Genomic DNA, 19,412 nt, shown 5'->3' on the forward strand with positions numbered 1-19,412 from the left:
GGCCGCGTTGCCAGTGTGAGAGGAAGCCAGAGACCCCGGGCAGCACGACGGACAGGCCGGGCTGCGGCCTTCAGGAAAGCCCGGAGATTGAGGCCTTCTTTTCGGTCTAAACGTTCTAGAAAAGCCAGAGGAGCGGGCCCTGCTGACCGGGGCACGGGAGTCACGACAGCCCGGGGATCGGGCCTCCCGGAGCAGGGAGCCGCCAGGATGACAGACACCCGGCGGCGGGTAAAGGTCTACACCCTGAACGAAGACCGACAATGGGATGACCGGGGCACCGGCCATGTGTCCTCCGGCTACGTGGACCGGTTGAAGGGCATGTCCCTGCTGGTGAGGGCCGAGAGTGATGGTGAGTGGCGGCCATAGGATAATAATGTATAGGGGCCATAGCACATGTGTAATGTAGATCTATACGTCCTGATGTCATCACCTACATAATAATCATCTCTTATGTAAATAATCACAACCAGGAAAAGTTCTGCAACTTTCTAATAGACTTTGTTTCAATTCCTCACTCGGTTTCAAGATCTCAGCTTGCTTTCTGTGAATGGAAACTTTAATGTTAAAAGCCAGAGGCTCAAAACCTGTCCTGCTCACAACTGAAGGTCTGTTACAATGTATCAGTGTACACCCGCCTCTGTGAATTAAACGCAGCAGCAGCAGGCTCTGTAGCTATTACCTACAATGATACATTGTGATAGATCCATCAATAGGTCAGGTTTTCAGCCTGTCAATGTAAACAATAAAGTTCATATTCACTGACAGAAAGCAGCGTTCTTGAATTTTTCATTATAAAGAGTAATTAGGACAAGCAACTTTCTTGAGGGGGCTCCCATGACACGGAGCTGATTTCTGGGGTTCAGCTGCCGGATCAGTTTTCACCGGGGGGAAGTTACAGACGTTAAAATGTAGCTAAACGTTTGACAAACTTCTGACGTCCTAGTGACATGTCAGAAGTTTGGCTTGGTGGGGGTTCGAGCACTGAGACCCCCACCAATCACTAGAATGAAGCAGCTGAAGTCCTCGTGTGAGCCGCTTCGTGTCTGTTCGGCTTTTTCCGGAAATAAATGTATCGTGTACGGAGTCAATAGAAAGTGTATGAGCCCGTGCTCCGATACATCGGCTTTCCGGAAAAAGCCGAACAGACCCGAAGCGGCTGAGCGCTCAAGCGACACCTTCAGCTGCTTCATTCTAGCGATTGGTGGGGGTCTCAGTGCTCGGACCCCCACCAATCCAACCTTCTGACGTCACTATGACATGTCAGAAGTTTGTCAAACGTTTAGCTACACTTTAACCTTCCAGTGTACATGTAGCGTGACGTGGTGGCATTGTAATACGTGGCTAATAGAAGGGGGGTCCTAAGTGAGGGATCCCCCTTTATAATATCCATTTCGTAGAATATGGCTACCCTATCAGAGACCACCCATTTCAGTTTAGGGCCCCTGCAGAGATTTTGTGTAAATGTAGTATTAGGCTGGGGCGCACAGGTCGCATGGTCCAGCTCTGTGAACGCTATGTCGCGCTGCCTGCGTTACAGTAGCGTAAGTAAATGTGACCATGTTAGAACCCGCAAGTTGCCCGCGACTTGACCGTTGCAAGGAATCCAAAAAGTTTGGATTTGTTGCGATGATCGCAGCAAGTTGTGGATAGCGGCCACCTTCACTTACATTACTGTGGTGTACGCAGCGCTGTCTGTGCCGCGGCTAAACTGGCCTTGTAGCTCTAGCGTTACAGAAATGGCCGGAGTCCGCCAGTACAGGAGCCGCTGTGACTGAGGCGCTCTACTTTCTGGCTCATAACGGGACCCCTCTCTCTGACGTAATACAGAAAATGGACAGGGGATGTCTTCACTTCGGCTACGTGCACATGTTAGAGTTTGAGGTGGAAAATCAGCATCAAGACTGCAGGTGAAAGTCGCAATATTGCTTTTATTTATTTTTTAGGTGCTAATTATACATTTTAATGTAGAAACAGCAAATTTGTCAGAAACTTTTCTGAGACCGATAACTAGACGTGCTGCAGATTTTAAAATTCGCACCGCAGGTCAATTTACGTGCGGGAAAAATTCTGCAACGTGTTAGATTACTTGAAATCTCATTTACTTTGTTGGTTTTGTATTATGCTGCGGAATTGCTGCAGAAAAATCTGCATCGTGTGGATGTGGCCTTTAAAGGGAACGTGTCACATTGAAAGTGCAGTCCAATCTGCAGGTGGTATGTTATAGCGCAGGAGGAGCGGAGCAGATTGAGATACAGTTTTTTGTAGGAAAAGATTTAGTATAAATTGTAATTTATTGATCTAAATCTCTGCTCATTCTGGGCTTAGGAGTCCAGTGGGCGGTCCTTGACTGCTAAGTCATATCTGTCAACTGGACTCCTAAGTCGAGGCCCATTTACAAGTTGCAATGATCAACGGCCATCCCACAGACCTATGCAATTCAATGGGGCCGTTCACACAGCCGTGTGAAGGGTCCGTGGGAAAATAGGACATGTCCTATCTTATCACGCATCCCTCCGTAGACTCTCATCTACGGATGCATCTCGGACGTGAAAAACTGCAGTTTTTCACGTCTGAGATGCGCAGCTCACCTGTGAATCAGGCCTAAGGCCCTTTTACACTAGCCAATTATCGGGCAAACGAGCATTTATGTAAACGATCATTCCCGATCATTGCCCTGTGTAAACAAGGCAACGATCAGCTGATCTTATCGTCTATGCAGCAAGAAATATTATCGTTGTCAGCAGCACATCTCCCTGCGTAAACAACGACGTGCTGCCGACATGATAGAAATATGAGGACCAGCGATCGTAGTAACAATCGCTTGTCCCCATACTTGGCTCCTTGTGAAAGGAGCAAACGAGCGCCGATCATCGAACTGTCTTGTGGGTCGGCGCTCGTTTACACGGGCTGTATAAGGCTATGTGCACACGCTTAACCAAAAACGTCTGAAAATACGGAGCTGTTTTCAAGGGAAAACAGCTTCCGATTTTCAGCCGTTTTTTTAGCAACTCGCGTTTTACGTTGCTTTTTTACGGCCGTTTTTGGAGCGGTTTTTCTATTGTCAATGTAAAACGGCTGAAGGAGTGACATGCACTTCTTTTTACGGGGGGTCTTTTTACGCGCCGTTTGAAAAGGAGGCGTAAAATAACGCCACGTCGGAACAGAACACCATTTTTCTCATTGATATCAATGGGCAGATGTTTGGAGGCATTCTGCTTCATATTTTTCAGCTGTTTTTCGGGAAGTTTACGGCCCAAAAAAAAAACGGCTGAATTTAGCCCGTGTGAACATCCCCTCAGAGGACCCCGAGGCGGGTTTACATGTAGCGTAAATACTACAGATTTTCTGCAACGGATTTAATTGCAGAAAGTCTGCATGTATTACGGTAGCAGAGAAGTGGATGACATTTGAACAAATCTCATCCACACGTTGCGTAAAAAACCAGCTGAAAAAACGTTCATAAATTGGCCTGCGGTGCATTTTTTTTAATCCACAGTTTGTCCAATTATGTTGTGGAATTGCTGCTTTTCTGTTGTGGGTTTTCCCCATTGAATTCAACGTAGAGGTAAAACCCGCAACAAATAGCAGATGTTGTGAGTTTTTGCGGAGGAAAAGACAGGTCAGTGGAACTGACGGCTTCGGTGACTGCGGGTCCTGCGTGTCCCTGACAAAGTTGCACACTATTGTGTATTAAATTATTACCTGTGCTTATTACATGTATTATACGGCATATCTGACATGTATCATTCTGGGAGGAAGATTTATCAGTAGTTTGTCAATAACAACCAATCAGATTCCAGCTCTCATTTTTGAGACGACCTTTAGAAAATAAAAGTAGCAACAACTGGACTTTTTTTCTTGAACTTGCTGTCATTTTTGCCACTGCGCTTACATTCAGGCTTGTCCACATGTAACGGGATTGCTGAGTATTTTTCATACGTAATTGTGGATGCAAAATACGCAGCATAATACAGTAGCGGCAAAACAGGTGTGAGTTAACCTGCGGTGCGTAATTTTATTTACTCAGTATGTCAATTTTTGGTGCGAAAAGTGTATTGATTTCCTGCGTTTTTTTCCATAGAAATCAGTGAGGAACAACAATTCTGCAGCAAACTGCAATGTACTGCATAATTTGCTGTGGAATTTCTTACAGGAGGTGGAAATTACATCACAGGAAGAAGAAATCACCATCATACAGCCCTTGAAAAAAATGTACCAAAAAAAACCGCAGCAAGAATCCGTGCAATTTTTCGCAGCAAAAAAAAAAACCTGCATGAAACAGTGTGGATATTCCGCCGCGGTTTGCTAGTTGTGGCGCAGATGCATTCCGTTACATCTGGACGAGTCCTTAGGGTGAATTCACAAGTGGCAGATTTGTCGCAGAAATTTCTGCGACTGAATGTCATTTCTTTTCATCTGAATGGGGTTAATTCTGCAGCAGGGGCATGGACTACTTTAAGCTCTAACCCGATGAATGGGACAGTAGCAGAAATTTTTGCAACAAATCTGCCACGTGTGAATATGATCGGGCAAAGGAGCGTTTATATGAAAAGCTCGTTCATCAGCTGATCGTATCGTTTATACAGCAATAAATATTATCATTGTCGGCAGCGCATCCCCCTGTTTAAACACGGAGATGTGCTGCCAACATGATGGAAATGCATGGGAGCGAGCGATCATAGTAATGATTGCTCAGCCCCATACATAACCGTACATAGCTCCTTGTGAAAGGAGCAAACAGGCGCCAATCTACAAACGGTCTCGTTGATCGGTGCTTGTTTTCATGGCCACTATTGTCCGGTGTAAAAGGACTTTTAGTGCGTTGTATGTGCAAGCACAGCGGCTGTATGACTGTACAATGGTCATTCGCATTGCATACAGGGTGCGCAAATGTCTGGAGCTTAACCCGTTAGTGACCACCAATATGCCTTTTCACGGCGGCCACTAACGGGCTTTATTCTGATGCATACTCCTTCTCGCGGCGCATCAGAATAGAACTGCGCCACCGGGAGCAGTAAAATTTCCCTGCTCTCAGCTATCGGAGGTGGCTGAGAGCATGGAGCAGCTCTGCCGAAGCGGGCGGATCCCAAAAAAAAATAGGCAAGAATTTTGGTTTTCTGTTCATCCTGCCTTAAAAAAAAAACGTAATCAAGTCGCATGTACTCCAAAATTGTACCAATAAAAACTACAAGTCGTCCTGCAAAAAAAGAGCAGTAGTCGTCCGCAAATATGCAACGGTATCTGCAAATACGGTCCGTAAAGCAACCGTATACACGGATCCGCAAAAAGTATATCACAAATGATGCGCAACATCTGTAAACCTGGCGTTGTCTAGCAACGCTTCCGTAATTACGGATAGCTACGGGTGCACATCCGTTGCCGTCTGTAATTACGGAGCTGCCCATAAACTTCTATGGACAGCCCGTGCCGTAATTACGGACAAGAATACAACGTTCTATATTTTACGGATCATTTCTACAGAACGGATGCCATAGAAATGAATGGGTCTCTAAATACGGATGAAAAATGTGGTCGTGTGTATGGGGCCTAACACTTTTTTTTCTTCTGCAGCTGCTATGTATTGCTGACGGTTCGGCTGACGGCGGCTCCTGAGTGATTTGCCAAGCTCAGTATGGTGGATCCACTTTGACGTGATTGGAATTGAGCTCAGGAAATCCCTTCAGGCCCATTCGCACGAACGTGAATCTCGTCCGTGTGCGGTGTGTCTAAACAACGCACAGCACATGGCTCCATTGATTTCAATGGGGCTATTCACATGTGAGTTTTCACGCAGCGAGAGTCCGTTGCGGGAAACTCACTGCATGTAGTATATTGCTGCGTTTTCACGTACCTAGCCGCCCATTAAAGTGAATGGGTGCGTGGAAGCCACAGATGTACATCCGTGTGCTGTCTGTTTTACACATCAACTACATTAAAAGAAAAAAGCGTGCGAGTGCGTGAAAAACGTATGCCACTCGCAAAGCACAATGATGCGCAACGCGCACGGACAGGTTTACGCACGTAAATCTGTCACGTTCGTGTGAATGTAGCCTTAGGAGCACATTTGTTTTGGAGGCCTTCGGCGCAGATTTGACGGGTAGAATAACGCTTCATAGATAAACGGGAGCCAAAACGCGGATGTGAACAGAGCCTTACTGATCAGATCTGTTTCCACAAAGCACATTAGATTGTTGGTGGATACAGGTAAAAATGTAATAGAAAGCGACAGTCCTGGTCTTGACTAAGGTTTTCGGTGTACGTATAGTTCATATATACATAGGTGCACGTGGCGTTCTACCCTCTGTTGATTTTATCTGAAGTGAAGCTTTCGAGCCCAACAACCTGTCATCACTCATGTTGAACAATCTTACGAGAGAGGCTGCCAATTTATATAAATTGGCAGAAATATGCAGCATTGCCCTGATTTATGAAGACCGTAAAAATCTCGCACCTTCTACAAATTATAATTAGATACTATTCGCAAATTAAGCTACAGAGGTTAAATTCATAAAAAGGATGCACCGGTCTATTATACACCACACTGTCCCAATTCTGCGTTGAGCGCAGATCATGGCTCCTGAAGGGGGAAACTGTAATAGGGCTGTTAAAGGACTCGTCCAGTCTTGTGTCACTAAAGCTTTGTCATTGCATGATTTAAAGTTCTGCAATTTGTTGCAGTGTATCAGACCTCCTTTTAGTAACTAGCCCTGCTCTTTTGTCAGCAGGACGTGATCGGAACAGGTTTTCAGCCTTTACATATAAACAGGAATGTTTATATTCACTGATAGCAAGCAGAGATCTTAGATACTGTGAAACACTATATTTGAAATTTTAGTTCCCACTAGCATGCACAGGCAGGTGTGTTATTTCTATGGAGGTATGGTGAAGATGATCAGATTGCTCTGAGGATAGGCGAGGTTCTGGCAGTCCCATAGACGTTTTATTGACAGAGGATCCACATGAATGATCTACTAGCAGCTCAGGCTCCGTGGCACACGAATCTAGATTAAGTCCGAATTACGGACCCATTCATTTCTATGGCTGACGGACACCTTCCCGTATATTTACGGGAAGATATCCGTGCCGTAGAAACCTTCCATAAAAAAATAGGACGTGTCGATTTCATGACCTCTTTCACACAGCGTGATTGGTAACTGCAGTCTTTTTTTTAGGTTATGCCACGGTTTTCTAAAACCACTTAACGGCTTGTTGGTGTCCGTTTTTCCATGATTTCCATTGCCTTCGATGGTGAAATTCTAACAATTGTGAGTCAATATCACGACAATGATCCTAGAACGGTCTCTTTTTCTAAAACCACAATTGCAGTAAAAACCGCACATATTTACAAGCGTTTTTTTAAAGTGCCACATTATTACCGGCCAATGTGGATGTACAAAGTCCTTGTTACTTGTCACAACCAAATGTAGCACCCTAAACAGATAACTGTAGGAAGCTTCTCTAGGCTGAATTCACACATGCAGTTTTTTTTTTTGTTTTTTTAGAAAAACCATGGAATGGATACAAAGCAGCAGTATAAGGCCGGGTTTCCAGGGGTCGGATGCACTGCGTCAAAACTATGCAGCGTATCCAACTTGGAACCCGCTTCACATTACTTCTGAAAAACCGCACCACATCGTGGTGCAATTTTTCTGCCGGAATTTCCACTGTGGAAAGCAGCGGTACGAAAAAAAACAGTAACACTCATACTTAGCGCGGCCGTTGTCATGGTGACTCGTCCCTCGTTTGCTGTCCGGTCTGGCCTCCCGGGTGACGCTGCAGCCCATGTGAGTGCTTCAGCCTGTGATTGGCTACAGTGGTCACATGGGATGGAAGGTCATCCCCGGAGGCCGGACTGGAGGAAGATGCAGGTAGTTCTGGGTAAGTATGATATATTTTTTTTCTCTGTTATGATTTTTGCGGCGAAATTACTGCGATTCCGCTACAAATTCACAACACTTGGCTTTCTGTTGCAGGTTTTGCACCCCCATTAAATTCAATGGGGAAAACCCACAACATAAAATCAACAAAAACGCAGCATAAATTGACATGCTGTGGATTTAAATTGCACCGTGGGTCGATTTTATTAACGCTTTCGCTGCGTGTTTTTTTTCCGCAGCGTGGGCATGAGCTTTTCAACATCTCATCCACTTTGCTGCTGCTGTAAATGCTGCGGAGTTTCCGCACTGAATTCCTTTCCGAAATTCCACAGCATTTTTGCTGCGTGGGAACCATGAATAAGTCTTTCCTGCAGTTAAAATCTACGGGATGTGAATAAGGTTTAATCCTACATAGGTCACGGCTCTATCGTCAATAGCTGTCCTAATGCGATGATTTTCCAGGCAGCACCTAAGAATACGTTTTGTGTATTCCAGTTTTTACTCGTTCTCTCTCCACTGGCAGGTTACATGATAATTGCTGAGCCCCAAAACTGTTCGCCGCTGCCCATCTGTGTACGGTCTTGAACAGTGATCTGTCACGCTTCCATTTTTGGATCAGGAGTCTCAAGTGACGATTGTTTTTCTCCTTTTATTTTTCCAGTCATTACCACCCACTTATAACAAGTGGTGGCGGTTGTGGGGTTATCTGTTATTTAGGGATGGCATCCATGTTGGATTTATTAATTTATATACTTTTTGCTTTTTTAGGCTCGTTGCTTTTGGAATCAAAAATTAACCCGAACACGGCTTACCAGAAACAACAGGTAAATACGGAGACGTCTGCGAAGAGCTTTACTGTGAATATTGGAAGTGACTTACCAGATCACATACAAATCGATGTGCCCTTCATATTTAGCTTGGAACGTGTGTATTTTGTCCAGATATAAAGTTCTTCACTTATATAATGCAATGCATCGGGGTATTTTTACTGCTGAGCATTTGTCTGATTTGAAGCATTCATATCATTACAAGACAAGAATGGAAAAAATACCAACCACTCTGTAAATGTATATTATATTAAAGGCCCTTTTACATGGGCCAATTATCAGGCAAACAAGCGTTTACATGTAATACAGACATTGCCCGCTCCGGAGTCCTGACAAGTGCGCGCGCGGTCAGTATGATGTGATTCGACCAGCGCTGCACTAATGATTGCCAGCACTGAAGGCAGAACATGGCGGGCGCACTACAAAGCACCCCCATGTTCTGTCTTCCGTGGCTGCGCTGCCGCTCATTAGTGCAGCGCCGGCCGCATCTGCTCATGTGACTCCCTGTGACACGATTGTGGGACATACCATATATGGGCAGACAGCCCAGGGTCCATTGAAGGACCCCAGGGCTGCCTGACCATATTTCCTGTTTCTAGAGCATACTTAGGCCTGTCCTAACAACTACCTGTGTACTATCCGTATATAGATATATGCCAGTAAATTAAAGGATAAATAAAGTACTGTTAAATTTAAAAAATACACATTTTTTTTACAATAAACATTAAAAATAAGTGTCAATACATAAGAAGATATTCACATATTTCCATATGGAATTATTAGTATTTTTTTATTCTACTGCTGAATTGCTATCTATTTTGTAGGACACGTTGATTGTTTGGTCAGAGGCCGAAAACTATGACTTGGCTCTGAGTTTTCAGGAAAAAGCTGGATGTGATGAGATTTGGGAGAAAATATGTCAGGTACGTATTAGGATTTTTTGTTTAGATCTCATGCTTTGTGGAAGTGATGGAAGGACGGCAGGATTCTTCTTATATATTGTATTTTACTTTCTGGTAATGTGTTGTGTGCAGTTCAGACATTTCTTCCCTTTTCTGTATTATTTTGAACTTTCCGTTTTTTGGGCTCTGTTCACATCAAAGCGGTTCAGAACCTCCGCCGCAGATTCCATCAGATTTCACTGGAAGAATAGCCCTGCATGCAGCGTTATTCTTCCTGTCACAATGACCGACACCACGGCAGAACCCAATGGAGACAATAATCAGTGGGGTCCGTTTGGTACCGGTGGTATATAACAGAAACCATGACGAAGTGTGAATAGAGCCTTATTTTTTTGTTAGTGACACAGACCATGGCTATAGGCTGTTGCTATAGGCTGTTGCCACTAGGAGGCGACACTAAGCATTAAAAGTATTAGCTCCTACCCAGGCTATACCCTTCCTGCAAACACTGAGCTAATCAGTTTAGGTTTAGTTAGTGTAGGGGGCAGACCTCCCTGCTTATTCAGCCGTCTGGTTTTTGTTTTTTTATTTTTCTGTGGTAAAGAAGATTCTCTATCATGCGATGCTTGGACGAGATCCTGGTTCAGGCCCACTTAATTCATCCGAGACACTCTACAGACTTTTTGTCTACAAGAGACTACATTGTCTTCAGGGGGGTGTCCCTCCATGGGAGTCGTCCCCCTGCGCTCTGTGTCACATTCACCTGCTTCATCAGGAAAAGGGGATCGATCTCCTTTCGCCCAATCCTCCTATTCTTCTCCCCTGGCGGTATGTTGTGCACCTCGTCATGGGTTCTCCTCTCCAACCATTCTCTTACCCAAGGCTGCTCTTTTGCCTGTCTTTCCTTAACTGGACTCCCCTCCTGGGGGGCTGTCTCTGCCCCCCCCCCCCATGCCAACATGGTCACCTACTTGAACCATCATGTTGACCTACAGCTCAGCTGTGCTTCTAGAGTCTACCACAATCGTAATGTGGATTGAGATTAGGGTTGGGCACTTATGACCTAAATCAAAATCACAATTAATTGAACATGTAAACTCGATTACGATTAATTAGGCCACACCATTGAATTAATGTTTATCACCTGAGCCTGCTGTATACTAATGCATATAATATACCCCCTATAACTGCCTCCACACAGTATAATGCCCCTATAACTGCCTCCACACAGTATAATGCCCCCATAACTGCCTCCACACAGTATAATGCCCCCATAACTGCCTCCACACAGTATAATGCCCCATAACTGCCTCCACACAGTATAATGCCCCCATAACTGCCTCCACACAGTATAATGCCCCCATAACTGCCTCCACACAGTATAATGCCCCCATAACTGCCTCCACACAGTATAATGCCCCCATAACTGCCTCCACGCAGTATAATGCCCCTATAACTGCCTCCTTGCAGTATAATGCCCCTATAGTTGCCCTCCACACAGTATAATGCCCCATAACTGCCTCCACACAGTATAATGCACCCATAGCTGTCCTCCACTCTGTGTAATGCCCCCCATAACTGTCCTCCACTCTGTGTAATGCTCCCTATAACTGCTTTCCCCACTATAATTCCCCCATAACTGCCTTCCACACAGTATAATGCCCCTATAGTTGCCCTCCAAACAGTATAATGCCCCTATAGTTGCCCTCCACACAGTATAATGCCCCTATAGTTGCCCTCCACACAGTATAATGCCCCTATAGTTGCCCTCCACACAGTATAATGCCCCTATAGTTGCCCTCCACACAGTATAATGCCCCTATAGCTGCCTCCACACAGTATAATGCCCCTATAACTGCCTCCACGCAGTATAATGCCCCTATAACTGTCCTCCACTCTGTGTAATGCTCCCTATAACTGCTTTCCCCACTATAATTCCCCCATAACTGCCTTCCACACAGTATAATGCCCCTATAGTTGCCCTCCACACAGTATAATGCCCCTATAGTTGCCCTCCACACAGTATAATGCCCCTATAGTTGCCCTCCACACAGTATAATGCCCCTATAGTTGCCCTCCACACAGTATAATGCCCCTATAGTTGCCCTCCACACAGTGTAATGTCCCTATAGCTGCCCTCCACACAGTATAATGCCCCTATAGTTGCCCTCCACACAGTATAATGCCCCTATAGTTGCCCTCCACACAGTATAATGCCCCTAAAGGCTGCCCCCACAGTGTATAATGCCCCCCCATAACTGTTCTCCACACTGTATAATGCCCCCTATAACTGGTTTCCACACTATAATGCCCCGATAACTGCCCTCCACACAGTATAATGCCCTTATAGATGCCTCTATATAGTATATTGCCCCCAAAAACTGACTTCCACGCAGTATAAAGTCCCCCATAGCTGCCCCCATGCTGTATAATGCCCCCACAGCTGCCCCCAATAGTGCCTGATTAAAAAAAATAATATACATACTCAACCCCTTTCCAATGACAAGTGGAGATCTCGCTGCTCCTCTGGTCTGTGCGGCACGGCGCAGACAGGCGCGATGACATCACTGCCTCGCGTCCGGCAATACATAGTAAATGGAAGAGCAGGGACCTTCTCTACCATTGGTCTCGACTGTATCTGCGTCCTGGAGATGCAGATACAGTTTAAACCAGGAGAAATAATTGATAAAACCGAAAATTGCAAAATTACGTTGATTAATTGCGCTGAATTTTGATTATTTTTCGATTAATTGCCCAGCCCTAGTTGAGAGGCAGGTTCTGGCTATCTGTGCCCATTTCAGTAGTGGACAGTGGAGTTGTCTAGCAGAAGACGTCTGGACCCAGGTGAGTCATCTTTTTTTTCGTTGGCTGGTGTAGTGGATGTACATCTTCCCTCTCCTGCCTCTTCTTTCTCGGATTATCGGGCGGGTCGAGGCTGGGATCATACAATCATCCGGGTGGCACAGATCTTGCCTTCACTAATGTGGCCTCTCAACTTGTCCTTTTCAACCAATTTTTTCTGGTGTCTACTTCTGAAACGCCCTCTTGGTTGTCTCCTCCTAACCCTTCAAATCACTATTTTTGGCACCAGACTTTGTAAAGTCATAGCCCTGAGATCTTTTTGTTTTCTGGGAACGAGTCATCACAACCTTACTGAAGGACAGATGACCTTCCCCATCTTCTATTCTCCACAGGACCTGGAAGTCTTGTTTTCACTAGTTTGAGGAATGTTTCCTTTCTTCCTTTCATTAGGTTTTTTTGTCTTTTCCCTAGCAGGGTTTGTCCTTTGTTTCCTCCCTGATGTCAGACTGCTCTCTAATCGGTTGCCCCGCTGTTCCTTTTATTTTTAACACACAACTCTTCGGCACCACAAGCTGCTCTTCCAATTCTGGATAATGCTCTCTACTACATGTCTATGTGGTCACAACTCCTTGTCATCTGGCATCATTTCATCCAAGGATATGGCATTTATGGCAGAACTCTCCCTTTCCGGCTAACCGCTCATTCCTTCATCCCTGTGGGGGCCCCTTGGCTGAGGTGTCATCAGCCCTATGCTCGACATCTCTGTGAGTTACACCTATGAGTTGCGCGCTTATTTGCATTGACGGATGTTTTCCCGGTCGCTCGGTTCTGCAGGCAGCAGTGAATTAGATGACCAGTTGTGCAATGTTTTTGTTCGCTCCCCTGGGACTTCTATAGGAAACCCCACAGTCTGTGTCCCCCAATGTCATGAGCGAGAAAAGAGCTTTTTTTTATACTCTGTACTTTTTTCATAGAGTTCATTGTTTTTTAGGTCTACTGTTTACCTCCTGGTTACAAACCTGATTAGCTCAGTGTCTGCCGGAGAGGTATAGCCGGTGCAGGAAGAGCTAAAGGCCCTAGTACACCGGACGATTTTGGCCGGTGCAGCAAGTGCCAACCAACGAGACCGCTCATTGATCCGGGCTCGCCTGCTCCTGTCCAAAGGATCTATGTATGGGGACGAGCGCTCGTTACTCCGATCGCTTGTCCCCATACATTATTATGTCGGCAGCGCATCTCCCTGTTTACACACCAAGATGCGCTGCCGACGACTATGAAAATGTACTTTTTTTTTTTTTTTTAGAACGATACGATGAGCAGATTAACGATCGTTTGCTCGATAATTACCCAGTGTAAAACCCCTTTACCACTTTTCATTTGTGTCGTCTCCAAGTTGCAGCCGCCTACACCCACAGTCTGTGTCCCCCAATTAACTCTACAAGGATTTTTTTTTTACAGTGAGTACTTACAAAAACATACCTCAAGTTACAAAAGAAAAACTGTTAGGCCCTGTTCACATGGAGTTTTTTTGCAGGCAGAGAAATCTGCTTCAAAATTTACCTGCCTGCACTTTTAGGCCATGGCCATTGAGCGCCGGAGTGAAAACCGCTTTCTTTACCTCCCATTGATGTCAATGGGAGTTCAGGAACGGAAACGCCTGAAGAAAGAGCATGACGCTTCTTTTTCCTGCAAGCGTTTTTTTTTCGCTTGTGGGAAAAGATGCCTCCGCCTCCCATTGAAATCAATAGGAGGCGATTTCTGACGTTTTTGTCGTGGTTTCCGACGCAGTTTACACATCCAAAACCGGGCCAAAATACTCAGTGTGAACAGAGCCTCATAGTGCAGGAGTTTGCAATCTAATATTTTTTCCAGATTATCGTATATTGCTTCTAAACTGCAGTATGGACCGGCAGCAGTCTGTGCTGCTGGAGTGGGAGACTGCTCGGCCTCCTAGGCTGATGTCTTTAGTACGGGAGCCAGAACTCTAGAGTCAGTTTTTCTTTTATAATTAGAGGTGCGTTTTACTTTACAATTTTACATTTTGTTCCAGTTCAGTCCATGCAAACATTCGCCCTCGGCAGCAGAACTATGCTGTTAATTTACACGGACGTTTTCACATCCATAGACTGATGAATGGATGTGAGAATGTAAATAATCTTTGCACCAAAAATCCACAACAAATGTACAGTAGAATGCAAATGAATAGCGTTTTAGAAAACCCCTCCCATCTGCTGAAAAAATCCAGCTGGATTTGAGGGCATGCTCCTCTTTCTGTCGGTGGTACCCCACGAAAATTGGATTGATATGTTAAAGAGTAACTAAACTTTACAATAACTTCTGACATGTCATGGGTTTATAGACTTTCTATGGAATCCATTCGCCGTTATATCGGCTTTCCAAGAAAAGCCAATCAGAAACCCAAGCGTCTCAGTGCTCGGACGCCCACCGATCAAAACTTCTGACATGTCTGTCAATGAGAGATATGACCATCCTCAGACACCCCCATATGTCACAGGCCTGTTTTGGATTTATCACCTAATATGTGGGAGGATCTATGTGTGATTTAAAAGGCTCCTCCATAGGTTACATTGTGATGTTTTTACATCATATATGATCTGATTTGGGCTTGCGTGTTGCATCAATCTTAAAAATGTGCTTGCCTCTGACATCCAGAATTGAAACATTACTGTTCTTTTCCTATACAGGTACAAGGGAAAGACCCTTCCGTGGACATCACTCAGGATCTGGTGGATGAATCGGAAGAGGAGCGCTTCGAGGATATGTCCTCTCCAGGCTTGGAATTACCATCCTGTGAACTTAGTCGGTTAGAGGAGATCGCAGAAGTTGTGGCCTCTTCATTGCCCTCTCCGCTTCGCCGTGAAAAATTGGCCTTGGCCTTAGAGAATGAGGGTTACATTAAAAAACTCCTTGAACTTTTCCACGTGTGTGAAGACCTGGAGAATGTTGAAGGATTACACCACTTGTATGAAATTATCAAGGGAATCTTCCTCTTAAACCGAACTGCACTCTTTGAAGTCATGTTTTCTGAAGATTGCATCATGGACATCATTGGCTGCCTAGAGTACGACCCCTCCTTATCTGTACAGCGCAAACACAGAGAGTTTCTAACAAAAACTGCTAAGTTTAAAGAGGTGATCCCCATATCGGACCCCGAACTGAAACAGAAAATCCACCAGACGTACAGAGTGCAGTACATACAAGACGTGGTTTTGCCCACCCCTTCTGTCTTTGAAGAAAACATGTTGTCCACTCTTCACTCCTTCATATTTTTTAACAAAGTGGAGATAGTTGGGATGTTACAGGTGAGTTTGAAATGTCGTCTTGGTTCAGCATCCAGCCGCTGACCTGAGAAAAACAGCTGATTGTGGTTTATTCCAAGGTGTGACACATTCTATTTTTGCCTAGAGTCCTACCAACCAACAAGACCATATCATTAAAGTCTATTGAACGGCCACATTGCAGATTTGTTGTATGTATCTATATTACATGACCATGCTGTACCTCCGAGCTACCAACTTCATGCAGTGGCTGACTGAGGTTTTGTATTCCTTAAAGGGCAATTAAACTTTTTAAAAACTTTTGGCATGTCAGACGTTTTGATCGGTGGTGGTCCGAGCACTGAGATCCCACCGATCGCTAAAACGGAGCGGCGGAAGCTCTTGGGTGAGTTCTTTGCCACTTCGTTTCTGATCGGCTTTCCTAGGAAAGCCGACCGAGCAGTGTACGGACCAAAAGACATTTATTGAGCCCGTACACCGCTCGCTCGGCTTTGAGAAAAATCTATCAGAAACGAAGTGGCACCGCTCATCTGAGCGCTTAGTTTTAGCGATCAGCGGGGGTCTCCGTGCTCACACCCCACCAAAACCTCTGACATGTCGCTATGGCATGTCAAAAGTTTAGTTTAGTTACCCTTTTAAAGATTCATGCAGACTCCAGACAGGGTTTGTGCATGCGTCAATGCTGTGTACCTGGAACTTTAGGTCCCTGAACTCTGATGTCAAGGACTAAGGCTACAGTTATCTTTACTTACAAGATGCCCATGAACAAGCAGTGTAGAGAAATTGATCTCTTGCTCTTTTTAAGGGCTCATGCACACCTTTTATACAGATCCGTAATAGGGCTTCCAGAGAGGAGCCCTCTACTGTACCTGTGTGTGCTACAGATTGCATACGGAGTGCTCAATTGGACTCTGTGTATGGAAGTATTCTCCCCTAGAAGCATTGCATATCTCCGCACACACGAAGTCCGATTTAAGGCTGTACAGCTCCGTTCTAAAGAAGTCGTCCAGGCTCTTTGAGTCCTAAGAAACTTTATTAACATAGTAATTGAGTTGAGCTTGACAAATAAGTGTCCATAAGTGATGCTGTGTGCGTGTATACTCGTGAACGAGGGCATGTAATATTATACATATTATTATTTGCTCAATATAGATGAACTTTCCTAATTATAATGAATTTGCCATAGACTTTTGTAAACTGTTTGGCATTTGGAAGTTGATATGCGTGACTGAAGGGATTGCAGCGTCTGTACTGAAAGATTACAAGTGAAAGAACGTGGAATGTAATTGCATCTTCTAAGTATTTATTTGCATAATTAGTTGGAAATCAGGGGAGGTTTGCATGTTTTTTTAAATTTAATTACAACACTAATTATTCTTGTTTGTCTATTCGGAGCACCTCATATGATATACTTAATTTTTGCATGCCACCAATTTTGGATTAATAAAAAGTTGAACTCTGCTCATGTTACTAACAGTCAGCAACTGTGGAGACTCCTACTTGTGCTGGGCTGGATAAATCGCAGGATCCAGGTAGCCAATACTCCTAGAAATTTGCTTCTGATGTTTATCTGTTTGGGCAGTAGTCTGTAATAAGTCGTTGGCTCCTGGAGCGTCCTACCTTTGTCCTTAAAGAGGATCTGTCAAGTCCTCTACTATAAAACCGCTACCACCCGCAGCAGCGCTGAGTGCGTCACTGATTGTTGTGTTTTGTCTCTTCCATGCTAGCTCTTGCGTTCCTCTTAAACTGAGCGCTTTTATAAATCAGTCCCTGGCCTTCATTATTTGTCATTTGCACAAGGATGGACAAAACACTGGAGACTTTGGAAACCAGTTCCACCTCTCTAGGAGCCAACTTTTATAGTTGCCCAACAATAAAAACTTTCATAGCTATCAATAGAAAATAACTCAGTAGATATTTTTAGGGTTTGTTTTTTCCCAGTCCTGTATGAGCGTATTAGGGTAAGTTCACACAGAGTTCTGTTACACGGAAACCGCGTCGGAAAACACGCCAAAAATGCCTTCCATCAATTTTTTTTATTTTTAATTTTTCCCCGCAAGCGGAAAAGCCGTTTCGCGGGAAAAAGAAGCGACATGCCCTGTCTTCAGGCATTTACATCTCTGACCTCCCATTGACATCAATGGGAGGCAGAGAAAGCGTATTTTGCAGCGTTTTTTTGCCCGTGGAGGCAAAGGAAAATCAGATTTTATGCCTGCAAAAAACTGTGTGAACCCAGCCTTATAGTTTTTTTTTATAAATTCATTTGATCCCGCCAAAGTTTTGTACAACTTCTATCTAAGGGCCTGTTCACACCAGCATCTTCCTTCCGTTCATCGGTTCCATTAGACCTTTCCGTCGGAAATTGACTACGCTATTGTTTCCGCGAGAAAAACTGAAACCTTACAGAACGGAAACCAACTGCAACGGAAGCATTATCATTGAAATCAATGGTAATGCAAATGGAAGCTATGGTTTCTGTTTGGCTTTCCGTTCATGAGTTCCTCCGACGGAAAGGTCTAACCGAACCCCTGAACGGAACGATAACGCTGATGTGAACAGGCCCTAAGGCGAGCAGAACAATGGAATAACGTAACCCATGGTTCTGTTGCACAACTGACACCGCCGGTTGCAGACGGAACCCATTGACTTTAATAGGTTCCTTCGGCTTTCTCAGGGTGTCCGTGATTTTACCAGATACAATTGCGCAGCATGCTGTGCTATTGTCTCTGGTAAACCCTGCCGGATCTGCGACGGAGGACCCTAACGTAGTCTCCGGTGCATATGTGAACATAGCCTATTGTGTATGGCCATCTTGAGTCTTATTCCCAATTGGTGCTCTTTTTTTCTCGCTCTTTTTTTAATAATGTATTTTTTTTATTTTAAATTAACACTTTTTTTTTGTACAGAAAACACTTTCTATACATTGTCAATTGTAATGGTCCCCTTAATGTTGTATTATATATTTTCTACTTTGTATAATGTCTTAAATTATGAAAAAGGCACTGTCAGTATACACAAATAGGGAGAGACCTGTCAATCAAAACGAGTCTGTTGGAGCGAAGCCGCCCATCAGACACTTCTCCCTGACCCCGGCACTTATTAAAACTATGTATTCTCTGAAAAGCCGCAGCGTTTTAGAGTAAAACGTATGGTTTATGTCATCAGGGTATCGGTAAATCTGCTAAAAGGTTGCCTTTAAGATCTCTGCTTGCTGTTACAATGTAAAAAGGCTGACCGCTGTGTACTAGGTCAGGTTGGGTTTTTAGAATTCAAACAAGAATATTTCCATTCACTGACAAGCATAGAGCTTTCAAATGGTAAGACAGTGCCACGCAAAATATTGAAAATAAAATACAGCCGTCTACAAGTGTCTCCTTGAGTATGCCAACATAAGACTATGAAATAAACGAGAAAGCCTGATCTATTTATATGTAAAAAAAAACACTTTTTTTTTTTCTTACGTTCCAGCAGTGGCAAAGGTTGTCTGATTTCAAATAGTCCATAATCGATGAAAGTATCTCATGCGCAGTTATGATTCTGGGGTTTTCAATGGCTCCTACTTGATACATGTCAGTGTGTACCGGAACTCACTTGCGTGGCATGTAACATCCCTGCAGAACATGCACTGAGACCCATGCATTGCTGCTGGTCTCCTTCTATGCAGCTGTGTGTTTCAGTCAATCACCTTCTGCCTAGGGAACGTGC

At 44.4% G+C, this 19,412-nt stretch overlaps 1 protein-coding gene across 1 annotated transcript in view; it reads left to right on the forward strand.

Moving 5' to 3' along the window:
* The window catches only part of PPP4R3A (protein phosphatase 4 regulatory subunit 3A), a 33,921-nt gene that overhangs the window by 442 nt on the left and 14,067 nt on the right, over nt 1-19,412 (forward strand). The window contains exons 1-4 of the mRNA XM_075844338.1: nt 1-349; nt 8,646-8,701; nt 9,529-9,627; nt 15,114-15,731. The exon at nt 1-349 is cut by the window's left edge and continues 442 nt beyond it. Coding sequence (XP_075700453.1) covers nt 208-349; nt 8,646-8,701; nt 9,529-9,627; nt 15,114-15,731 — 915 coding nt within the window. The 5' untranslated portion in view covers nt 1-207. The remainder of the gene's footprint in view (nt 350-8,645; nt 8,702-9,528; nt 9,628-15,113; nt 15,732-19,412) is intronic.

Source organism: Rhinoderma darwinii, chromosome 12 (genome assembly GCF_050947455.1).
Source record: "Rhinoderma darwinii isolate aRhiDar2 chromosome 12, aRhiDar2.hap1, whole genome shotgun sequence".
Classification (NCBI taxonomy): Eukaryota; Metazoa; Chordata; class Amphibia; order Anura; family Rhinodermatidae; genus Rhinoderma; species Rhinoderma darwinii.